The sequence below is a fragment of the Grammomys surdaster genome, unplaced genomic scaffold (assembly GCF_004785775.1).
Source record: "Grammomys surdaster isolate TR1022 unplaced genomic scaffold, NIH_TR_1.0 126051, whole genome shotgun sequence".
Classification (NCBI taxonomy): Eukaryota; Metazoa; Chordata; class Mammalia; order Rodentia; family Muridae; genus Grammomys; species Grammomys surdaster.
In genome coordinates, this window is record NW_021620862.1 from 3,690,117 (window position 1) to 3,708,326 (window position 18,210).

At 38.0% G+C, this 18,210-nt stretch overlaps 1 protein-coding gene across 1 annotated transcript in view; it reads right to left on the reverse strand.

Annotated features, from left to right (window-relative positions):
* Window positions 1-519: 519 nt before the first annotated feature.
* Window positions 520-18,210, reverse strand: part of Adss (adenylosuccinate synthase) — a 31,179-nt gene continuing 13,488 nt past the window's right edge. Inside the window, exons 5-13 of the mRNA XM_028755246.1 lie at window positions 14,240-14,306; window positions 13,866-13,973; window positions 12,836-12,917; window positions 10,850-10,976; window positions 9,310-9,464; window positions 8,302-8,426; window positions 6,973-7,070; window positions 4,396-4,545; window positions 520-1,657 (exon numbers count right to left, since the gene is read on the reverse strand). Coding sequence (XP_028611079.1) covers window positions 1,605-1,657; window positions 4,396-4,545; window positions 6,973-7,070; window positions 8,302-8,426; window positions 9,310-9,464; window positions 10,850-10,976; window positions 12,836-12,917; window positions 13,866-13,973; window positions 14,240-14,306 — 965 coding nt within the window. The 3' untranslated portion in view covers window positions 520-1,604. The remainder of the gene's footprint in view (window positions 1,658-4,395; window positions 4,546-6,972; window positions 7,071-8,301; window positions 8,427-9,309; window positions 9,465-10,849; window positions 10,977-12,835; window positions 12,918-13,865; window positions 13,974-14,239; window positions 14,307-18,210) is intronic.

Here is an 18,210-nt window from a genome sequence, read left to right on the forward strand (position 1 = left end):
TAAAACTGTAAGTTATCAATGATTTGAAGGACAGCATACTAAGCAACTGATAGTTCACATGTAAAGAAACTGAATTATCCAGAGTGGCTTAAAATCAAATAACAGCAATGGGAGACATTTTGGGTACTGCAGGAAAAATTCCTGACTTGAATGAAAATGTATTCATTACTCAAAGTGTTTCAATAATACAATGCTTATAGCCAAGAATACAGATCTTCCAAGGTCTTTCAGTTTCCATGGGGAGAGAAGCAGGATTTACTGTTGTTTGCTCTCTTGACATGTCTGATGGCTGCAAGAATCACCTATGGTAATCATTTATTGAATCCAATGAAACCGCTCCTAGTTTAGAATTTTTCTTGAACCATGTATTAATCAAAATACCTCAGGAAAAAAAAAACCACAAACTTAGATCCTTCCAAAGATTCTACTGATCTATACCCATCTTGTCCCAGAGTACGTGGGACACCCTTCCTCCCCACTAGTATTACCAGGAACAGAAGAAAAACAACACACAAAGCATACTGGAAATATTTGGTTCCTTTTAATCAGCTATTGACGGTATAATAAAATAATTTCAAGGGATATCTAATTCAAACATTTAATGGTTCATGGAAGGATAATCTCAGTACAACGTAAAGCCTAAGTGTCAGATGGTACCTCTTTGCTTTTTCAAGAAAGGAGGGATGAAGGCATGATCAAAATTATGGCTGACAATTTGGACTCATGTGGGTTACTTATGGGTCATTTTGTAGGTATACTGGCAGGCAAACTGTTGGAAGCAAACCCATTGTTCTTGGAAAGAACAGTATGCTTAAAAAAGAAAAAGAAAAGATACACATTTGCATTTGAACTCATATCTGAAAACAAAGAAATATATCCACCAAATATCACAACAGATTTTTTAAATAATTATTTTCTAATATTAAGATTGTTATTGTAGGGAAACATCTCTTCTTTTTGAACACTCACTTCAATGTCCACTGTGTTATATCCATCACAGAGAGAACTAAGTTCTGTGTTCTATACAAATTAAAAGTCCCATGAACACACTCCCCCCACCCCACCAAAGCTCAATTTTGCAATGGTCTCAGCAGAAAAAAAGCAGTTCACAATTTAATCAGATTTCTTAGCATTACAAAAGTTGACAGAACCCCTCCCTATCTTTCCATCATTTTTTTTCCTAACAGCAAAGATTACAATGACAGAGTGAATGATCAGAATGTAAAAATATTTGTGCAAAACTGCATTAATTGTTCTCACCATCTAGTCAGGGTAAAAACTCACAATGGCCATAATGAAGAAAAGCTATGCTGGAAGTTCTAGATGTCAAACAGGGATTATATAGTTACTACTAACCATGGAAAAGACTGTGCGGCAGGCACCTTGAGCAGCAGAGCAACAGATATGGCAGCCATGCCAGCTGGGAAGCTGGATGAGGGCGCCAGGCTAGCCATGACAGCCATCTGTCAGAGACTGCAAACCAACGTCAGCTGAAAACTCATTTCAGTGTCTTTATTCAGTGTCTTGAATTTGCAGATCACAGAGAAATGTTTAAGTCTTTTTTCCTTCTTCTCAAGGAGTGTCTCCTGCGTTACTGGCAGTCCTTAGAAGAGCTGAATCATGGACTCTCTGGATTTACCTACACCAATCCATTTAACTGGAAAACATAACAAGAAAATAGCATCAAATCCCTTAGGCATTCACCCTCGGGTGAAGAGAGGACAGTCCTGCTAGGCAAGAGCTAAACTCCCAGCTCTCCTAACATTTTAAGATCAAAGCAATGTTGTATTTAAAAAGTAAAGTAAAAACCTACTGGTTTTTCCAGTACTCTGAGTGACTGTCATAAATTATTTAAAGTTAATATTATTTCTTAAAGATTAATGTATACTACTAATATTATTTCTTAAAGTGCAATGAATACTGAAAATCTTTCATCTCAAAAACCAAAGTAGAACTATAGGTATTAATTCTGCTAGATAATTTAGTATATAACAGAAACCTTTTAAGATGGATTAAGTAATATCCATTAAGGTAAATTTTGAGAATCAAAAGGAATGGGCTTCTGGAGAATTGGCTCAGTGGTTGAGAAGTACTTGCTGCTCTTGCAGAGGGGATCCTAGTCTAATTCCTAACACAAAATGACTTAAAACCACCTGTAACTGTAGATACTGAAAACCCACAACGCCCTCTCTGGCTCTGTAGGCAGGCATTGTACAAATAGGCACACATAAATAATAAACCTTAAAAGAGGTCTTCTCCCATGTAATATAATTTTAGAATACTATAAACATGAAACATAATTTGTTACCCTTTGTATAAGATATTTAAAATTGAAAAACCATAAACTGTATTAGAGTACTTTTTGTGTTTTATTCTAAACATGACAAATACACAAGAAACTGTCATCTTTAGACAGTGATTTGAGGAAGTATGCTGATTTTTTTTTAAGACATTAGAATATTGAGTTGCAAATATTTCTGCTTTGGGCTTTTATTCTATAAGGGTTCTTGTTATATAGTGGTAAAAAAAAAATTGATGAGCTAGTTTCATTTTCAGTCTTTTTTTTTTTTTTTGATTTCCAAGCGTACCATGTAGAAATACAGTGTACTAAATTTTATCTATTTTTATTTCTAGACCACAAAGGAATTACTGCTACTCAAAAATAATTTAAACAGATAAAATAAGTATCTCAGATATGTTATTAATGAAGGTAAATTCCAAGCATTTTTGTTTTGCTTGCTTTTTTAAAAAAATTTATTTCATTTTTTATTTTATGTGCTTTGGTGTTTTGCCTGTATTATGCCTGTGTGAAGGTGTGAGGGTATCAGATCTTGGAGCTACAGACAGTTGAGACTGACATGTGGGTGGTGCTGGGTCTTAAACTACTGAGCCATATCTCTAGCCCCTGAAATATTTTCTTTTTTTAAATAAAAAGCTGTATTCTATGTCAGAAAGAGAGGCAGTCCTCTACTTTTTCCATGCTGCTCTTTCTGTCAGCAGCTTGTGCTCATTTTCTCCTAGGAAGGATGCAGATCTGACTAAGCTGCCTTTTATTCTGTCTTAACTATACAGCTGTTACCATTTCCTCACCCTCAATGATTATGACAATAAAGTTTTGGTCCCAATTAGCGAGACATAAAGAATTTTTTAAATAAAGTTCCTGATAATAGAAAATATAAACAAATATAAAAAAAATACACTGAGTTTTACATTAAAACATCTCTGCTTCAGAGTTCTAGATTATTTGTAAAAATACTAGTTTCCCAAAAGTACTGGTAGGAGAAACTTTTATGGTATTTTATAGGCTTCATTAAGAGTCAGCTATTTATATTTCAAAACTGTTGACTAAAAGCCATTAGCAAATATGCCTGCTAAGTCTGACATCAATCTGGGACAAGAACTGTGTCTGAAATGAATCATGAATAAAAATGAAACACAAGAAATAACGTAAGTACATGATATGTTGTGTGTGAAAAATACCTCCTGTCTACTCTTCTCTAGTTCCCATCAATGTAAGCAGAAGGATGAAAGGGGAAGCAAACCTAGCTATCTCATTTTAATGGTTTTATATGAGTTATATCCATTTCTCCTTTTGTCTATTTGGGTTGTTTTATTGAGGCAGAGTTTTACTATACAGGCCTATCTAACCTAGAACCCTGAACAATTCTCTGACTCAGCCTCCTATGAGCAAGGACTAATGAGTAAACCAATTCATTCTTTATTACTGCTTTGTATTTTTTGCTAATGAAATGTACTGGCTAGTTTTATGTTGACTTAACACAAGCTAAGTCACTAGAGAGGAAGAAAATCATCAATTGAGAAAATGCCTCTGTAAGACTGAACTGTAGGCTCCCCTGTCGGGCATCTTCTTAATCGGTGACTGACGTGGGAAGGCCCAGTCCATTGTGGATGGTGCCAGCCCTCGACAGGTGGTTGGCTGAGCAAGCCATCAGGAGCAAGCCAGCACTCTTCATGGCCTCTACATCAGCTCCTACCTCCCAGGTTCCTGCCTTGTTTGAGTTTCTGCCCTGAATGAGTATCAAGATGAGCAGTGATGTGGAAGTGTAAGCCAAACAAACTCTTTCCTTCCCAAGTTGCTTTGGTCACTGTTTTACTACAGCAACAGAAACCCCAAGACATGAGATATTCTTTTTAAATATTAAATATTCTATCATTTCCTAATGTCTATCCAAGATTTCAACTTTTAAGGGCAGCTTTAGGCCGAATGAAAATAATCACCACCACCACCACAACAAACATTTTTTTGATGAGGGTGAAAGCCATAAAAGTGTTATTAATCAAGAGTTAAACATCCCAGAGAAAACCAAAAATCAACAAAAAGAAAAAACCCACAAACTAATAGAAAGCTAAGACAGCTGCTCACAAAGTGTTTACCTGGTATTTGAAGCTCATCTTCAATAAACCGGACATAATTTTGTGCGTTGACAGGTAGCTCCTTAAATGTCCTTGCATTAGATATGTCTGTGTTCCATCCTGGGAGAGTTTTATACTGAACTTCCACTTTATTTAAGACTTCGTGGTTTGCTAAAAGTTAAGGAGTATATGTGTTTATGGAACACAGCATCTATTGCCAAATGACTTATTATTTATTATTATTTATTATTTATTTAGAGACACAGTTCTCTTCTTTCCAGGCTGGCCTTATATTCTTGGCAATCCTCCTCCATTAAGCCTATCCGAATCTTGGGATTATAAACATGAGCCATTATGGCCAGTTCAAATGACTGACAAAATAAGGTTCAAGGACACTATCAAAATCCTCAAAATCAGACATGTGTCAGAATTTCATTTTCAGACATCTAGGGTGGTATTTTATAAGCCAGCATTTCTTCAACAGCATTGACTACATGGTTATAACATCAGTCACACTGGCTGGTGAATGGGCTGTACCAAACTTTAAGCATTCTGCTCTGGAGCATTTTGAATTTGTATAGTATTAACTATGTGAATACAACAGCAACTTCACAGAAGGCTGGTACGCCTTCAATCCTCTATGAAATGTACCGTGGTATGAAAATTTTCTTTATTATTCCACCTGATGACTTTCTCTGTATCTCCCCCTACAGGAATCTGCACGTGCACTACAAATGATGAGCAGTTTCTCAGACTACAGACTACATAGTAGACAGTGTAGTACAATGGTCAGGTTTCCCTCTTCAGAGCGGAGAGTCTCAAGAATGACTCATACCACGTACCAGCTAGAGAGGTCAGTGGAAACACACTAGGCTTTCCGTAACTACATTAACAAAACAGAAAGCCAAACCATAAAAGTTCAAGATGACCATCCATCAATTCAATCCTTCCCTGAAGTAAAAATCCATAGTGCTCAGAGAAAGACAACAGAATCTGAGTCTCTCTAATCTCCTCTCTGTATGTCTGATGTTCAAGGGAAGCCATGAGACACAGCAATGAGCTACACTTCATGTTCTACTGCTCTCACCATAAGCAGTGCTTCCCAGAACATTCTACAAAATACTTAATGGATCAAAATCACCATCTTGGGAATATTTCTAGAGGAATCTGGCCCAAGTCAGCTTAACAAAACAAAAACAGTAACAACAAAAAAAGCATAAATTTTGACAAATCTTATGTTTATGACTTTTTAATATTTTAAAGAAATTTGATGTGTAATTACAATAGATCTTGCCATGTCACTATATTTTATTATACTATTTTCTTTGGTACCCGAGCTATATTGGAACTCTCCCCCCACCCCCCCTCCCCACCAAGACAGGGTTTCTCTATGTAGCCCTGGCTGTCCTGGAACTCACTCTGTAGACCAGGCTGGCCTCAAACTCAGAAATCCGCCTGCCTCTGTCTCCCAAGTGCTGGGATTAAAGGCATACACCACCACTGTCTGGCCCTCTATTAGAATTCTTAAAACAACTTTGAGGTACCATTAATGACCAGGGTATAGCATATAGATGAATAATTGGTTTTCCAAGTAACCAGATTATAAAACGTTAACAGATGCCTGGTTTTCTGTAAGAGAAACTGAAAAGATGACAGAAAATTATTCTCTATGAATGTCCAGTCTTAGAGTCACAAAAGCTTCCCAGTCTGCCAAGTTTCATTAAGGTTGTCAACATTCCTTCAATTGGCATTTCCTTGCTGTTTAGGAAAACTAATACGAAAAATCAGCGGTTTCTATTTCTAAAGCTAGAAGCATTTATTGATCTCCTAAGTAACTTAAGACGCTTCAAAAAACTGCACTGCCTCAAACAGGCAGGTGTCTCCTTCACCTGCAAACATCAGACAGAGAGATATTAGCAAAATCACCGTGTGGCTTGGAGGGTGGAGTAAGTTGCTGTACCAAGAAAGAGCACACCACAAGACACAAAGGTCTTTTCTTTTATCCTTTTTTCCCCAGAGGAAGCGAGAAAGAACTATTCCCCTATGGAAATCATTCACTTACATTTTTTTTCTCTCTCCCCCACCACTTTAATGTTGCTAAAGAGAGGGGTCTTATTATACATTGTCCAGACTAACTCTGAACTCCTGAGCAGAAGTGGGCTTCTTGCATTCAGCTCCTAAGTAGCTGGGATACAGGCATTCAGTACCATACTTGGTTTGTGTATGTCAATTACTATAAATTAAGAAAGTTGAAAGCTTGAAGCAGCATGCTGGCCTCGAACTCAGAAATCCACCTGCCTCTGCCTCCCAAGTGCTGGGATTAAAGGCGTGCGCCACCACTGCCCGGCCCAAACATCTTTTTTATTCTAAGTTAAAGCACACGCTTGTGATCCAACATTCAAGTTAATGCTAGTCTTGAATAAAATGCTTATAAGTGATTTTATCTGCACTATTAGTAAACATCAACCCTGTGAAAGATAATCTTATAAATAAGTAGCAGTTATATAACATAACATATAGTTAAATAATAATATAACTTATAATAGGTTACAATAATCTTACAAATTTTAGTCACAGCTTTAAAAAACAAAAGAGTACCTGGGAAATGAGGTATGATTTCTCCATCTAATTTGTAAGCAACTCCAACTTTGATTTCTGAAAATATATCCAAAATATCCAACTTGGTAAGGGCCACCCTAATTTTGAAAGAAAAGACATTGTTGAAACACCAAACTTCTGGTATCCAGTAAGAATGATGCAGGAGTAAGGAAATCCATGCAAAGCTCAAAGTTCCAAAGCAAAGTCTGGAAACTAGTTAGGATTGTACTCGAAAGCGTGCCACACATAAACATCACACTGATGAGGACACTGCGTGGACATGTAGTCTTCACAGAACACCTGAGTTACTTTCTAGTCACCACAACAGATTTTCACTGGTGGCTTCATACTTGCTCAGCTTTCTCACCGAGGGATGACTGTGGGAAGTCTGCCTAGAGTTAAAGGATGCACTTCGTGCCAGAGGGACACAGCAGAACGCACTGTTCCACATAATCACAAGAGTTTAAGTACATTTCCACACATGCTACCAGCCCAGTTCTTCATTCTGGTTAACATCACCTCCACCCTTCTGGTCAGAAACTGACAGTAAGGAAACGACCTCTTCGTGATACATCAAAGTTTCTTGAAAACTGACTGGAAAACAGGATTTTAAGGGAAAAAAAAATCTGTGAAAATTAGATAAAACACTAGGTTTGGGATTCTGATTCATAAATTTTGGAGTTGTTTTGTTTTGTTTGTTGTTATTAAAAAAAAACTCGTTAGAAATTCAGCGTAATTAATCCAGATACAAACACCTTTACAGTATATTTTCAACGATCTGGAGAGTGTTCTACATCTCAGGTCATATCATCACCTTGATTTAAAGATGATGAAAGTAAGACTCAGAAAGGTGAGTACATCCAGTCACATCAGCCAACGTCTGAACCCAGGACGTCAGATATTGAGTCTGCCCACATACTAAGTCTCCAAGCACCATCTCTGCCTTTGTATATACATACACTGTTAACTCTATCCACCCATGGAGTGGAGTCATCCATTCGCTCCTCCCTACCTACCTACCTATCTACCTATCTACCTATCTATCTATCTATCTATCTATCTATCTACCTATCTATCTATCTATCTATCTTGCCACCGCCCTCTATACAAGTCCTCATGAGGTTAGATGATTGGCACTCTTTCTAAAGCACTGGGTATCCAGAATACCCTGGGGGTCTCTTCCTGTGCATTTTCTACTCTCTCATTCCGGAAGCAAACGAGTGAAGCTTGTCTGTTAGGAGACTCTCACGTTTACTTTCTACAGAATCAAATCTGTGGTTACCAACTGTCCACCATTTCCTAAAATCAATGTTTCTTAAGAATACTCACGCAGTAAATCCATTGATCATATGAGCGTATTTGAGTGAAACAAGGTCCAACCAGCCGCATCTTCTTTTCCTCCCAGTAGTTACTCCAAATTCTCTACCCCGTGTTTGTAATAATTCTCCAATTTCCTGGATAACAGAATTTGAGTTAGAATTATCAGAGCTGTGTATATCCAGGGAAATACACACACACACACACACCAAAAACCCTGTATGTTTTTTGATAAACATCTTCGTGAAACAAGATGAAAACAGGAATTCCATGGAAATGATGTTACTTGGAATATATTCAGTTTTGATTTTATTTTTAAAATTTTAAGCTAATAATTTTACAATGTTATATACAGGTCAAGTGTGGACTGACATAATAAACAGTTAAATGTTGTCAATTAAAAACAAACTGTTATGGTCTTAGACATGCCTCACAAAAAGTCTCTCGTGTTAAGGGCTTGGTCCTAAGCAATTGCCAATATTGTGAGCTGCCTGGACCATGAAGACACTAATGTCATCGGTCCATTAATGAGTCCACAGCTGACTAGAGTAGTAGGAGGCAGGCCTCTGTTGGAGGGCAGAGGCTCCTGTCGTGCGCCTTTAGAGGGAAGCCTTGTTCTTGTGTCTTGTTCTCCCTTCCAGCTTCCTAACTGCCATAGGTGGGGCTGAGCTTTCAGACCCCAGGCCCTGCCGTCTGCAGTGTACTCACTGTCTTAAAAAACACAGGACAGAACAACCACAGACTTGAAACCACAAACATCAACAACAATACATCTTTTCTCCCTTTAAATTTTCTCATGTAATTTTCACAACAAAGGAAAAGCTCAAAAACAAACACATTATTAAAATTTATCTAAACAGACAAACACATCTAATCATTCCAGGAACTAAAGTTTTATAGTTTTCCTGTTAAGTTTTAAGGCAAACACATCAAATGATCCCTGTAAATGAAGAGAGGCAGGAGTTTGTTAGGGTTGGGGTCAGGGGAAACAGGATTTTTCTTGCTGAGAAAGGGACTTACATTGTCTTGCTCTGTGGGAAAGGCACCAATACCAACTCGAGTGGTGTAAACTTTCACAACTCCATAGACTTCTCCCACATTCTGAGGGGGCATACCCAGACCTGTACAGACACCTCCAACAGTACAGTTTGAAGAGGTTACAAAAGGGTAAGTTCCTAGAAAATAGAGAACAAACAAAAAAACCACTAAGATGAATACATGTACACAAACACCGTAACACAGAATTACCATGAAGACTGTGCATCTGAGTGTACTCCAGGCACCTGACAGACTAAACAATAACTATCACTGTCCTCTCTCAAGTGCTCAATGTTTTAGCTTTGAGTCTCTTTGTCTATGTTAAAACAGTTAAAAATGCAGGTGGTTAGAGCTTCATAACCAAAGAACTATAGTTACAGAGAACCCCAGAGCACGTGCAGTTGTTACCTTGGCTCTCTGACTAGTTACAGAGGAGCTTAGGTAGAAACCCACCTTCATATTTTGACTGGGTTCTGTTAATTCTGAGCAAATGACTCCCTGGTGGACATACTTAGGGTGCAGCAGGACCATGGGCAACAATAAGTTTGTGGTGTTCAACATTTCCCCAGTTTTAAAATTCTGTTCAGAGAAACTATCAAATCACAGAAACAATGAGGGTGCATTTTCCTTCCCATCAGACTTAACCACTCACCCTGCTAATTATATACTCTCTTTCCACATTGAGAAAGTATATTACAGGAGAAAAGGATACAGGATAACTATTATAGACAAATATATTCCCTTTAATTAGTATCTAGAGTCAATGAAATGTCAAGAGGCCGAGGGAAGCCGCAGCAGTTAAGAGCACTTGCTGCTCTTCCAGAGGATCCAACTTTGATTCCCAGCACCCACATGATGGCTCAACAGCGTCTGTAACTCTATTTCCAGGAGATCCAAGGACTTCAGGCCTCCAAGGCCCCTTAATCCATGTAGTGCACAAAATACATGCAGGCAAAACACCCAAACCATAAAATAAAAATAAGCACAAAAAAAAAAAAGCCACCCAGAACTGTTAAGAAAACAGAACAGTATAAGAAAATATTTAGATATAACCACCAGCAGACTAATGAAGACAGTCGTCTAAGTTTAGCTTAACCATGAGAATGGAAGAAATGCTGAGTCTACCAGAAAGTCTCATGCACGGAGTTAGCATAAATCTAGTTTTCCTAGATCTCAAAATATGTTTAATCCAATTTCTCTATTTTAAAAGACTTAAAGGTGATATTATTATTTTACAGTTCCAGAGAAACAGTAGTTGAATAAATTAACAATTCACAATCTGCAGAACTACAAACCCACAGAATCCAAATGATTTCATTTTTAATGAAATATAAAACTTATACTGTGCTTGCTACAATACTCGTTTAAAAAAAAAAGACCTTACTATATTGACAAGCTACCTCATTCCCAAATACACAAGCTATATACACTATTTATAACCTCCTTAATGCTAACATTAATAATATTTATATCTAAGTACTTCCAGCTCAGTCAAACTCCCTATAAATCATATCTCACTTACCAAAATCAATATCTAACAATGCTGCGTTTGCACCTTCTACCAAGATTTTCTTGGGTGGTCCATGGAGGGCCTCATATAGGAAATAAACTCCATCTCTCACCATCGGTTTAATCCTTTCCATATAACCCTACACAAAGACAAAAACCAGTTTCCATGTGCACTCATACATTATAACACCAGTCAAAATGTAAACCACCTGGCCTTCCACAGTGGAAACTGACAAGTTGGAAGAGAAAGGCACTGGTGACAGGCTCATCCTAGTGCAACATCTGGGTTAGCTCTGGTCTCTCAGAAAAGAATGATTAGCATACAAGGACTAGGGATGTGGCACAGTAGCAGAGTACTTACCTAGTATGTGTTGAGGCCCTGAACAACACACATACACATGCGCTGTAACATTTAAAAGTTCTTTAACAACTTCACTGGAAACAGCGCAAATGCTCACTTCATAAAATAGCTTTCAGGAAGAATAAAAAGAGCTACTATCTGTTTATGTTCGATTGCACTGTTAATATTTTTAAGGTATTTGAAAAGCTACATTTATAATCCATATAACTAAGAATTTTCAAGTTCAAATTAGACATCAAAATGTGGTTAAGGACACAAACGACACTGCCAAGATCGCAAACATTAGTGATTGAGTGCTGTCATTCTGTATGACAACACTGTAATACGTCATCATTCGATAGTACCAAACACTAACATGAGCTGCTAGTAATATTTAATTACAGAATTTAAGTACAAACTGTAAACAGGAGTTTCTCTGTGGACTGCAGCACAGCCACAGTAAGACCTGGTTTTGGCAATGGACTCCAGGAACAACAATCCCAGAAGCTGCTTACCAGGAACCCATATGAATATGCTGTACCTGTAATGAGTGCCTCTGTCTGGCCTGTCCTTGGCACTTGTCTTTAATCTCTTATTTATATTTCAGTCCTTTCTGTATAGCTAAAACAAAGCCCTGGTTCAACATATGCTACTTATAAAAATCTTCTTTGGTCTCTTTTGTTGTTGTTTGTTTCTTTTTCTCCCCTTGAGCCCCACCCCACCTCTGCCCCTGCCCTGCTCAAGGCTAAGCTTACATGGGCCAGGCTGAGCTCCAACTCAGTGTGTAGCTGAGGATGAACTTTAACTTGTAATCAACTTCCTGCTTCTACCTCTCAAGTGCAAGGATTAACAGTGTAGGCCACCAATACCCAAGTTATAAGAATCACAAATAGACCTACAGTCTACAATTCTTTTTTTGGTTTTTCGAGACAAGTTTTCTCTGTATAGCCCGGGCTGTCCTGGAACTCACTCTCTAGACCAGGCTGGCCTCGAACTCAGAAATCCGCCTGCCTCTGCCTCCCAAGTGCTGGGATTAAAGGTGTGCGCCACCACCGCCCGGCCTCAGTCTACAATTCTTTAAGAATGACATATGGTATGTAGACTCTTACTCAGTTCTGAAAACGAATGCACTTAAAGAAGTAATCACCAGGCATAGAGGAAACAATGTGAGATTCACCAATGACTGAGAAGGCTCTGCTAATTCAGGCACCAGTGGCCCTCACAGCTATGACTGGAAGTCTCTCTGATGGCCTGAAAGTTAGCTCTCTCAGGAACAAAGTCCTACTAGCCAACCTCACAAGTGACCACACTCCCTTTCTTTACTTATTCACACAGTAAAGTAGCTATGCATGGTTTCTTCATAATGCAAATCTGGGCTTCCTTGTGCTCAAAATTCTCCAATAGCTTTCCACAGTCTTCCTAAATAACAAAGTTTCCTGCAAGTGCATCTGTGACCTATGGTCTGGCTACTTTCACATCTCATTCCTTTTCCCAGCCAATATTCCATCCAGACCTAACTGTGTGAAGACACACATACATGCTATATCAAGGGATTACTGGTCACTACTTAATACACAAAGCTGAAATATATAAAAACCTCAAATGTCAATTTGGCGAGTTAGTATTTAAAAGCCCAATACTGAGCTAAGAAAGCATTACCTTGAGTTGCTGTAATTCACCTTCAATGTCTATTTCCAAAGTCGGGTATATAGATTTATACTGGTTAGCTAGAACTTTGAACCTGAGAAATAAACAGATCTATGCATTAACTATGTTAAAGAATACTTCAAATAATATCGTCCAAGTCAAGTCATTTTCTATGCCTTGTAAATGGTCTTAAAATCAATTAGTCTTGAAACTGAAGTTACTTTTGGAGAAATAAAACTGAAGTAAGGAGATAAACATGAATAAATTATGCACAAGATACATTTTCATGTTTAAGACAAAATACAATTAAGGTGATGTGTGTGGTTGAAGAAAAAGGATTGGAATAACTAAAATCTGAAAATACAACAGATGGATTATATTCTATTGTGTAAAAGAAGAAAGGGGGCAGTCTACATACAGTAGCAATTATCTCTAGGATTTTTCAGTGCCATGGCTGGTCAGAGCAAGTAATAACTACATTTTCCATGAAAATCATTTTATAAAGCAAATGTCCGTATAGCTTTTTTTTTTGGTTTTACGAGACAGGGTTTCTCTGTGTAGCCCTGGCTGTCCTGGAACTCACTCTGTAGACCAGGGTGGCCTCGAACTCAGAAATTCGCCTGCCTCTGCCTCCCAAGTGCTGGGATTAAAGGCGTGTGCCACCACTGTCCGGCCAGTATAGCATTTCTACTTTTAAAGATGTATCCAAAAAAATTTACCAGGACCTGGAAAGCTAATTATTTCTAGACGGGAAGACATAATGGGTCCCTGAACCTGAAATACCAAAGATCAGACCTTACCTAGGATATGATTAGCACATGAGAATGTCACACTGGAAACATTTCCTTTCACAGAAAGCCAGTTCACATGCCAGTCCTCACAAACAGTATGGCAGGCTCTGTTCTCTTAGGATACCATTCTTACACATCATCAGGTTATTTTTTATGAAGCAAACATGAATACTGATGCTATAATTTTATACTCTGGGTCTTAAAAATCTGTGTGGTTTTTCTTTTTAATATTGAAAAAACAAGTTTTTTACCTCTCAGAGAAGCCATCAAAGTCAGAAACAAGATCACACATCCGAAGTCCACTCCGAGCAGCTTTAGAGGAATACACAGGGCCAATACCCTTTTTCGTGGTACCCAAACTTAAAAACAAACCCAAACAGCTTCAAGTTACACAAGGAAGATGTAAGTCTTGTCAGATCTTTTCAAAGAAGGACATTACAATGATTGTTTACTATTTGTGCAATTTCCTGTAAGCTTATTTGCATAATCTAACTGGTCTTCTCTGAAACGTAGGGAAATATTCTTTCTTATCTGAGGTTTTGTTTTGTTTAATCTTGGCTCACAATTCATACATAAGGATGTAGATGTGCTCAAACTATATAAAAATGAAATATATATGTCATACTTTTTCCCTGCTTGCTCTTGTCTCTGCTGTTCCTGGATACGATCAGCTGCTTGATGAAAGTCAAACACTGAGGAGAAATCAAACACACCACAGTTGTTACTGAAACAGAGATAATGTGCAAGGTAAAATACCCGACTCCAAACTGCTCAGAATAGAGAGAGGTCCTCCTAACCTCGCTTCTGACAAAGTGTATAGATATGTTTCTAAATGTAACAACAGCACTTTACACTTGTAATTTCAGGTCACAGTGTATGTGTGTGTTGGGGGGGAAATCACAACAAGTTTGAGGCCAGCCTGGGCTATGTATGAGGTGAGTCCCAGACCAGCCCGGATTACACAATGTTTGAAGAAAGCAAAAAAGAAGAAAAAGACAAAAGGCCAATTTTAGAATATCCTAACCTAAAATTCAATAAAGTTCAAGCTATAAAGATACCTCTCCCTTTCTTCCTCTACACCTTCAAGTTCTAGACCCCAGGTGTTTAGAGCTTACCTCAACGCCTCCCCTTTCTTCCTCCCTAGGCCCAAACTTCACATCACCTTACACTAAAACTACTTCAGTCTGTGTGCCTCTTTCCACTCTTGGACATGGATCAAAATTCTTTAATGCATCCAAAACTTTCTTTCCAAGACACAAACCAGTTATCACACCCTTGTCTTTGAAACTTAATGGCTTTCCACTACTCTTCAGAAAAAAGTCTTATATGGCAAACACCACTCTGCTCACACCAGCAGTCCTTGATGACAACTGTAGCTTCCTGTGCAGTATGCCTCTTTCTATGTATACATACACACTCATACTCCCTGACACACACTCTGAGTAGTCGGTTTGGTAGTTAATTTCTGGAGCAGCAAGTGCCCAAATATTTACTGACCGATTACATAAGCAGCTTACTCACAGACTGACTGGCAGGTCTAAGGTTTTGGTTTCTGAACTTCTAACTAAAGTTTATCTACTTATCAACTTTATAATTAACAGACCATAAAACTCACCAGTTTCAGGTATACAATTTGATGATTTCTGCACATTATGCCACTATTTTTTCCACCAATTAATAATTCCAAAATAAATATATTGAAATATGCAAATGTTAAAATGACTGAGTCTTTAGAATTAGAGAAAATATTTGTAAAAGAACAACGTAAAAACATTAAAAGCTGGGCAGTGGTGGCGCAGGCCTTTAATCCCAGCACTTGGGAGGCAGACGGATTTCTGAGTTTGAGGCCAGCCTGGTCTACAGAAGTGAGTTCCAGGACAGCCAGGGCTACACAGAGAAACCCTGTCTCGAAAAACAAACAAACAAAAAAGTTGCCAGAAAGCAGTTGAGCTGTATTTTCAAAAATTAACTTATTACACCTGACACAAAGCTACTGCCTTCCTAGGCCCCAGGAAGCTATTAGTATAATCAGGACAATGACTTTTATGGTGTAGAACCTTAATGCCTTCTAATTATTTTTGATTACTCTCTCTGAAGTTGTTTTGAGTATTGTTTTTGAATATTGCTTTTGTTTTCTACAAGTCTAGACATTGAAGGACAAAAAGAAAAAAACCTACCTTGAGAATTAGTCTAATTTTTAAATTGAAAGGTAACTGTACATCCTTATCAGTTTCATTACCACCCTTGTAAAAGTATTGTTATAAATAAATTTGGCTGAGTTTTAACTTATGCGAGCATGATACTGGTAAGTACTCAGGATTTTCTACCACTTAACTACATTCCCAGCCCTCTACTTAAGCTTTATCAACACACTTAATAAAATAATGCACTCAGTAGAGCCACAACACTGCGAACACCTCTGCTTGCTATCTTGTGCTGCATGGCCACTGGGGCTTCCCTTCTCAGTGAATCCTCCCAGTACTTCCTCTCTAGTTAACAAGTCCCCACCACCTCCCCAAACTGCCTGCTCCTGCTTAGGACTGCTTCCCTGACATGAAGCTTCATCCTGAAACTTGTGCCATGACACAGTCATATCTTATATATTTTATCTTATATATTTTGTATTGTGTTTACTACTTTACTATAAGCTCTATTAAAGGATTTTTCTTTTTAATATTGTCCTTTCTAACACTCTTCAATCTTTAGTGTCTGGTATCATGTCTAGCACTAAGATAGGTATTCAAGACATGAATAAAGGATAGACAACCAGTAAGTCTGGATTTCAGATGCTTACAATATTTAAGTCGTCTAGTCATTTCTCAGGCTACTCTGAATAAGCATCTCTCATATTACAAAATATATCAATGTGCTAGGTCAAAAGATGATGTCAAAAATTTTTCATTAAGTTGCTTAAGTATTTTAATTAAAAAATATTTAAACATATTTTATGTGTGTTTTGCTGGTATGTATACCTAGTGCCCAGGTTAAAACAAGAGCATCAAATCCCCTGAAGTGGAGCTCTCGGTGGTTATGAATCACCATGTAGGACCTGGGAATCAAAGCTGAGTTCTCAGCAAACAATGACAGCTCTTAAGCCACTGAGCCATCTCTTCAGCTCCTGCTTAGGTATTAAAATGCATAGCAGCTTCATCGTTTTTAAATTTCTTTGGAAGAAAATAGACAATTCAAAATATTGACACTATATCAAGTTTATAATGTAAGATTGACATGAAATCTATGATAACAGCAGAAAAGACTGGACAAGCAAGCAAATGGAAGCATGCTAGTATGAGAGTCTCGAGGGATTTTATTGCTGGCAAATTGTGTTAAGACAGAAGGGTGAGAGAAGAGGATCAGAGGATCACATAGTTGAGGCCAGACTGGAATATACAGTGAGTACCAGGACAGCCTGGCAACTTAGCAAGACTCTCATTCAAAGCCAAAAGAAAGAAGGGCTTTCTAACCCCTCTGCACCATTCCCACACCCAGTCTCTTTGCCTGACAGTCTAAAGCACTAAAGTAATTAATAATCTAAGAGGTATGCAAATTGCATCCTTAGACAAAGTGAGGAACTTAAACCATTTTGTGTAGAGAATCCTACTTTTTGAGTTATTTGAAATCTCAAAAGTATTTTAAATGTTGTATTTAGCCATACCAATAGCTATTGAAGTCTCCAGTACAGAAAAAAAATAAGCAGTCAGCTTTGCAAACAAACCATACAGAATACTATTGATATGAAAACGTTTCACAATATTAGCACAAATTTGTTCTTTGCAGATTTTATAGATTAAGAAGTCCCATGATGGTTATGTTTATGTTCGTCTCAGGAAGTGGCACTATTAGAGGGTGTGGCCCTGTTGGAGTACGTGTGGCCTTGTTGGAGTAGGAATGTCACTGTGGGTGTGGGCTTTAAGACCCTCATCCTAGCTGCCTGGAAGCCAGTCTTCTCCTAGAGGCTTTCAGATGAAGACTAGAACTCTTAGCTCCTCCAGCACCATGCCTGTCCAGATGCTATCAAGCTCACACCTTAAAGATAAGGGATTGAATCTCTGAACTTGTAAGCTAGCCCCAATTAAAGGCTGTCCTTACAAGAGTTGCCTTGGTCATGGTGTCTGTTCACAACAGTAAACCCTAACTAAGACAAGTCCCTACTGGGAAAGATGACATTTTTCATATAAAAAACTATGTAAATTCAATACAGTTTTCCTCAAAAAGTGATTTTATTTTTACTTTATCATTGCTTGTGTAATGTGCATGTATGGGCACATATACCAAGGAACTCAGGTCATATATTTACAAGGCAAGCACACTTACTATATGAACTACCTTGCCATTATTTTACTGTGTTATTGAGGTGATGCACAAGGCTCAAATCTGAAGGTGTTACATAGCCACACTATTATTTGATTTCCATTTTGGTTTAGACCTTTTTTAAAAAGAACAACGAGTGCCGGGCAGTGGTGGCGCATGCCTTTAATCCCAGCACTCAGGACTACACAGAGAAACCCTGTCTCGAAAAACCAAAAAAAATAAAAAAGACAGGGTTTTGTGTGTGTGTGTGTGTGTGTGTGTGTGTGTGTGTGTGTGTGTGTGTGT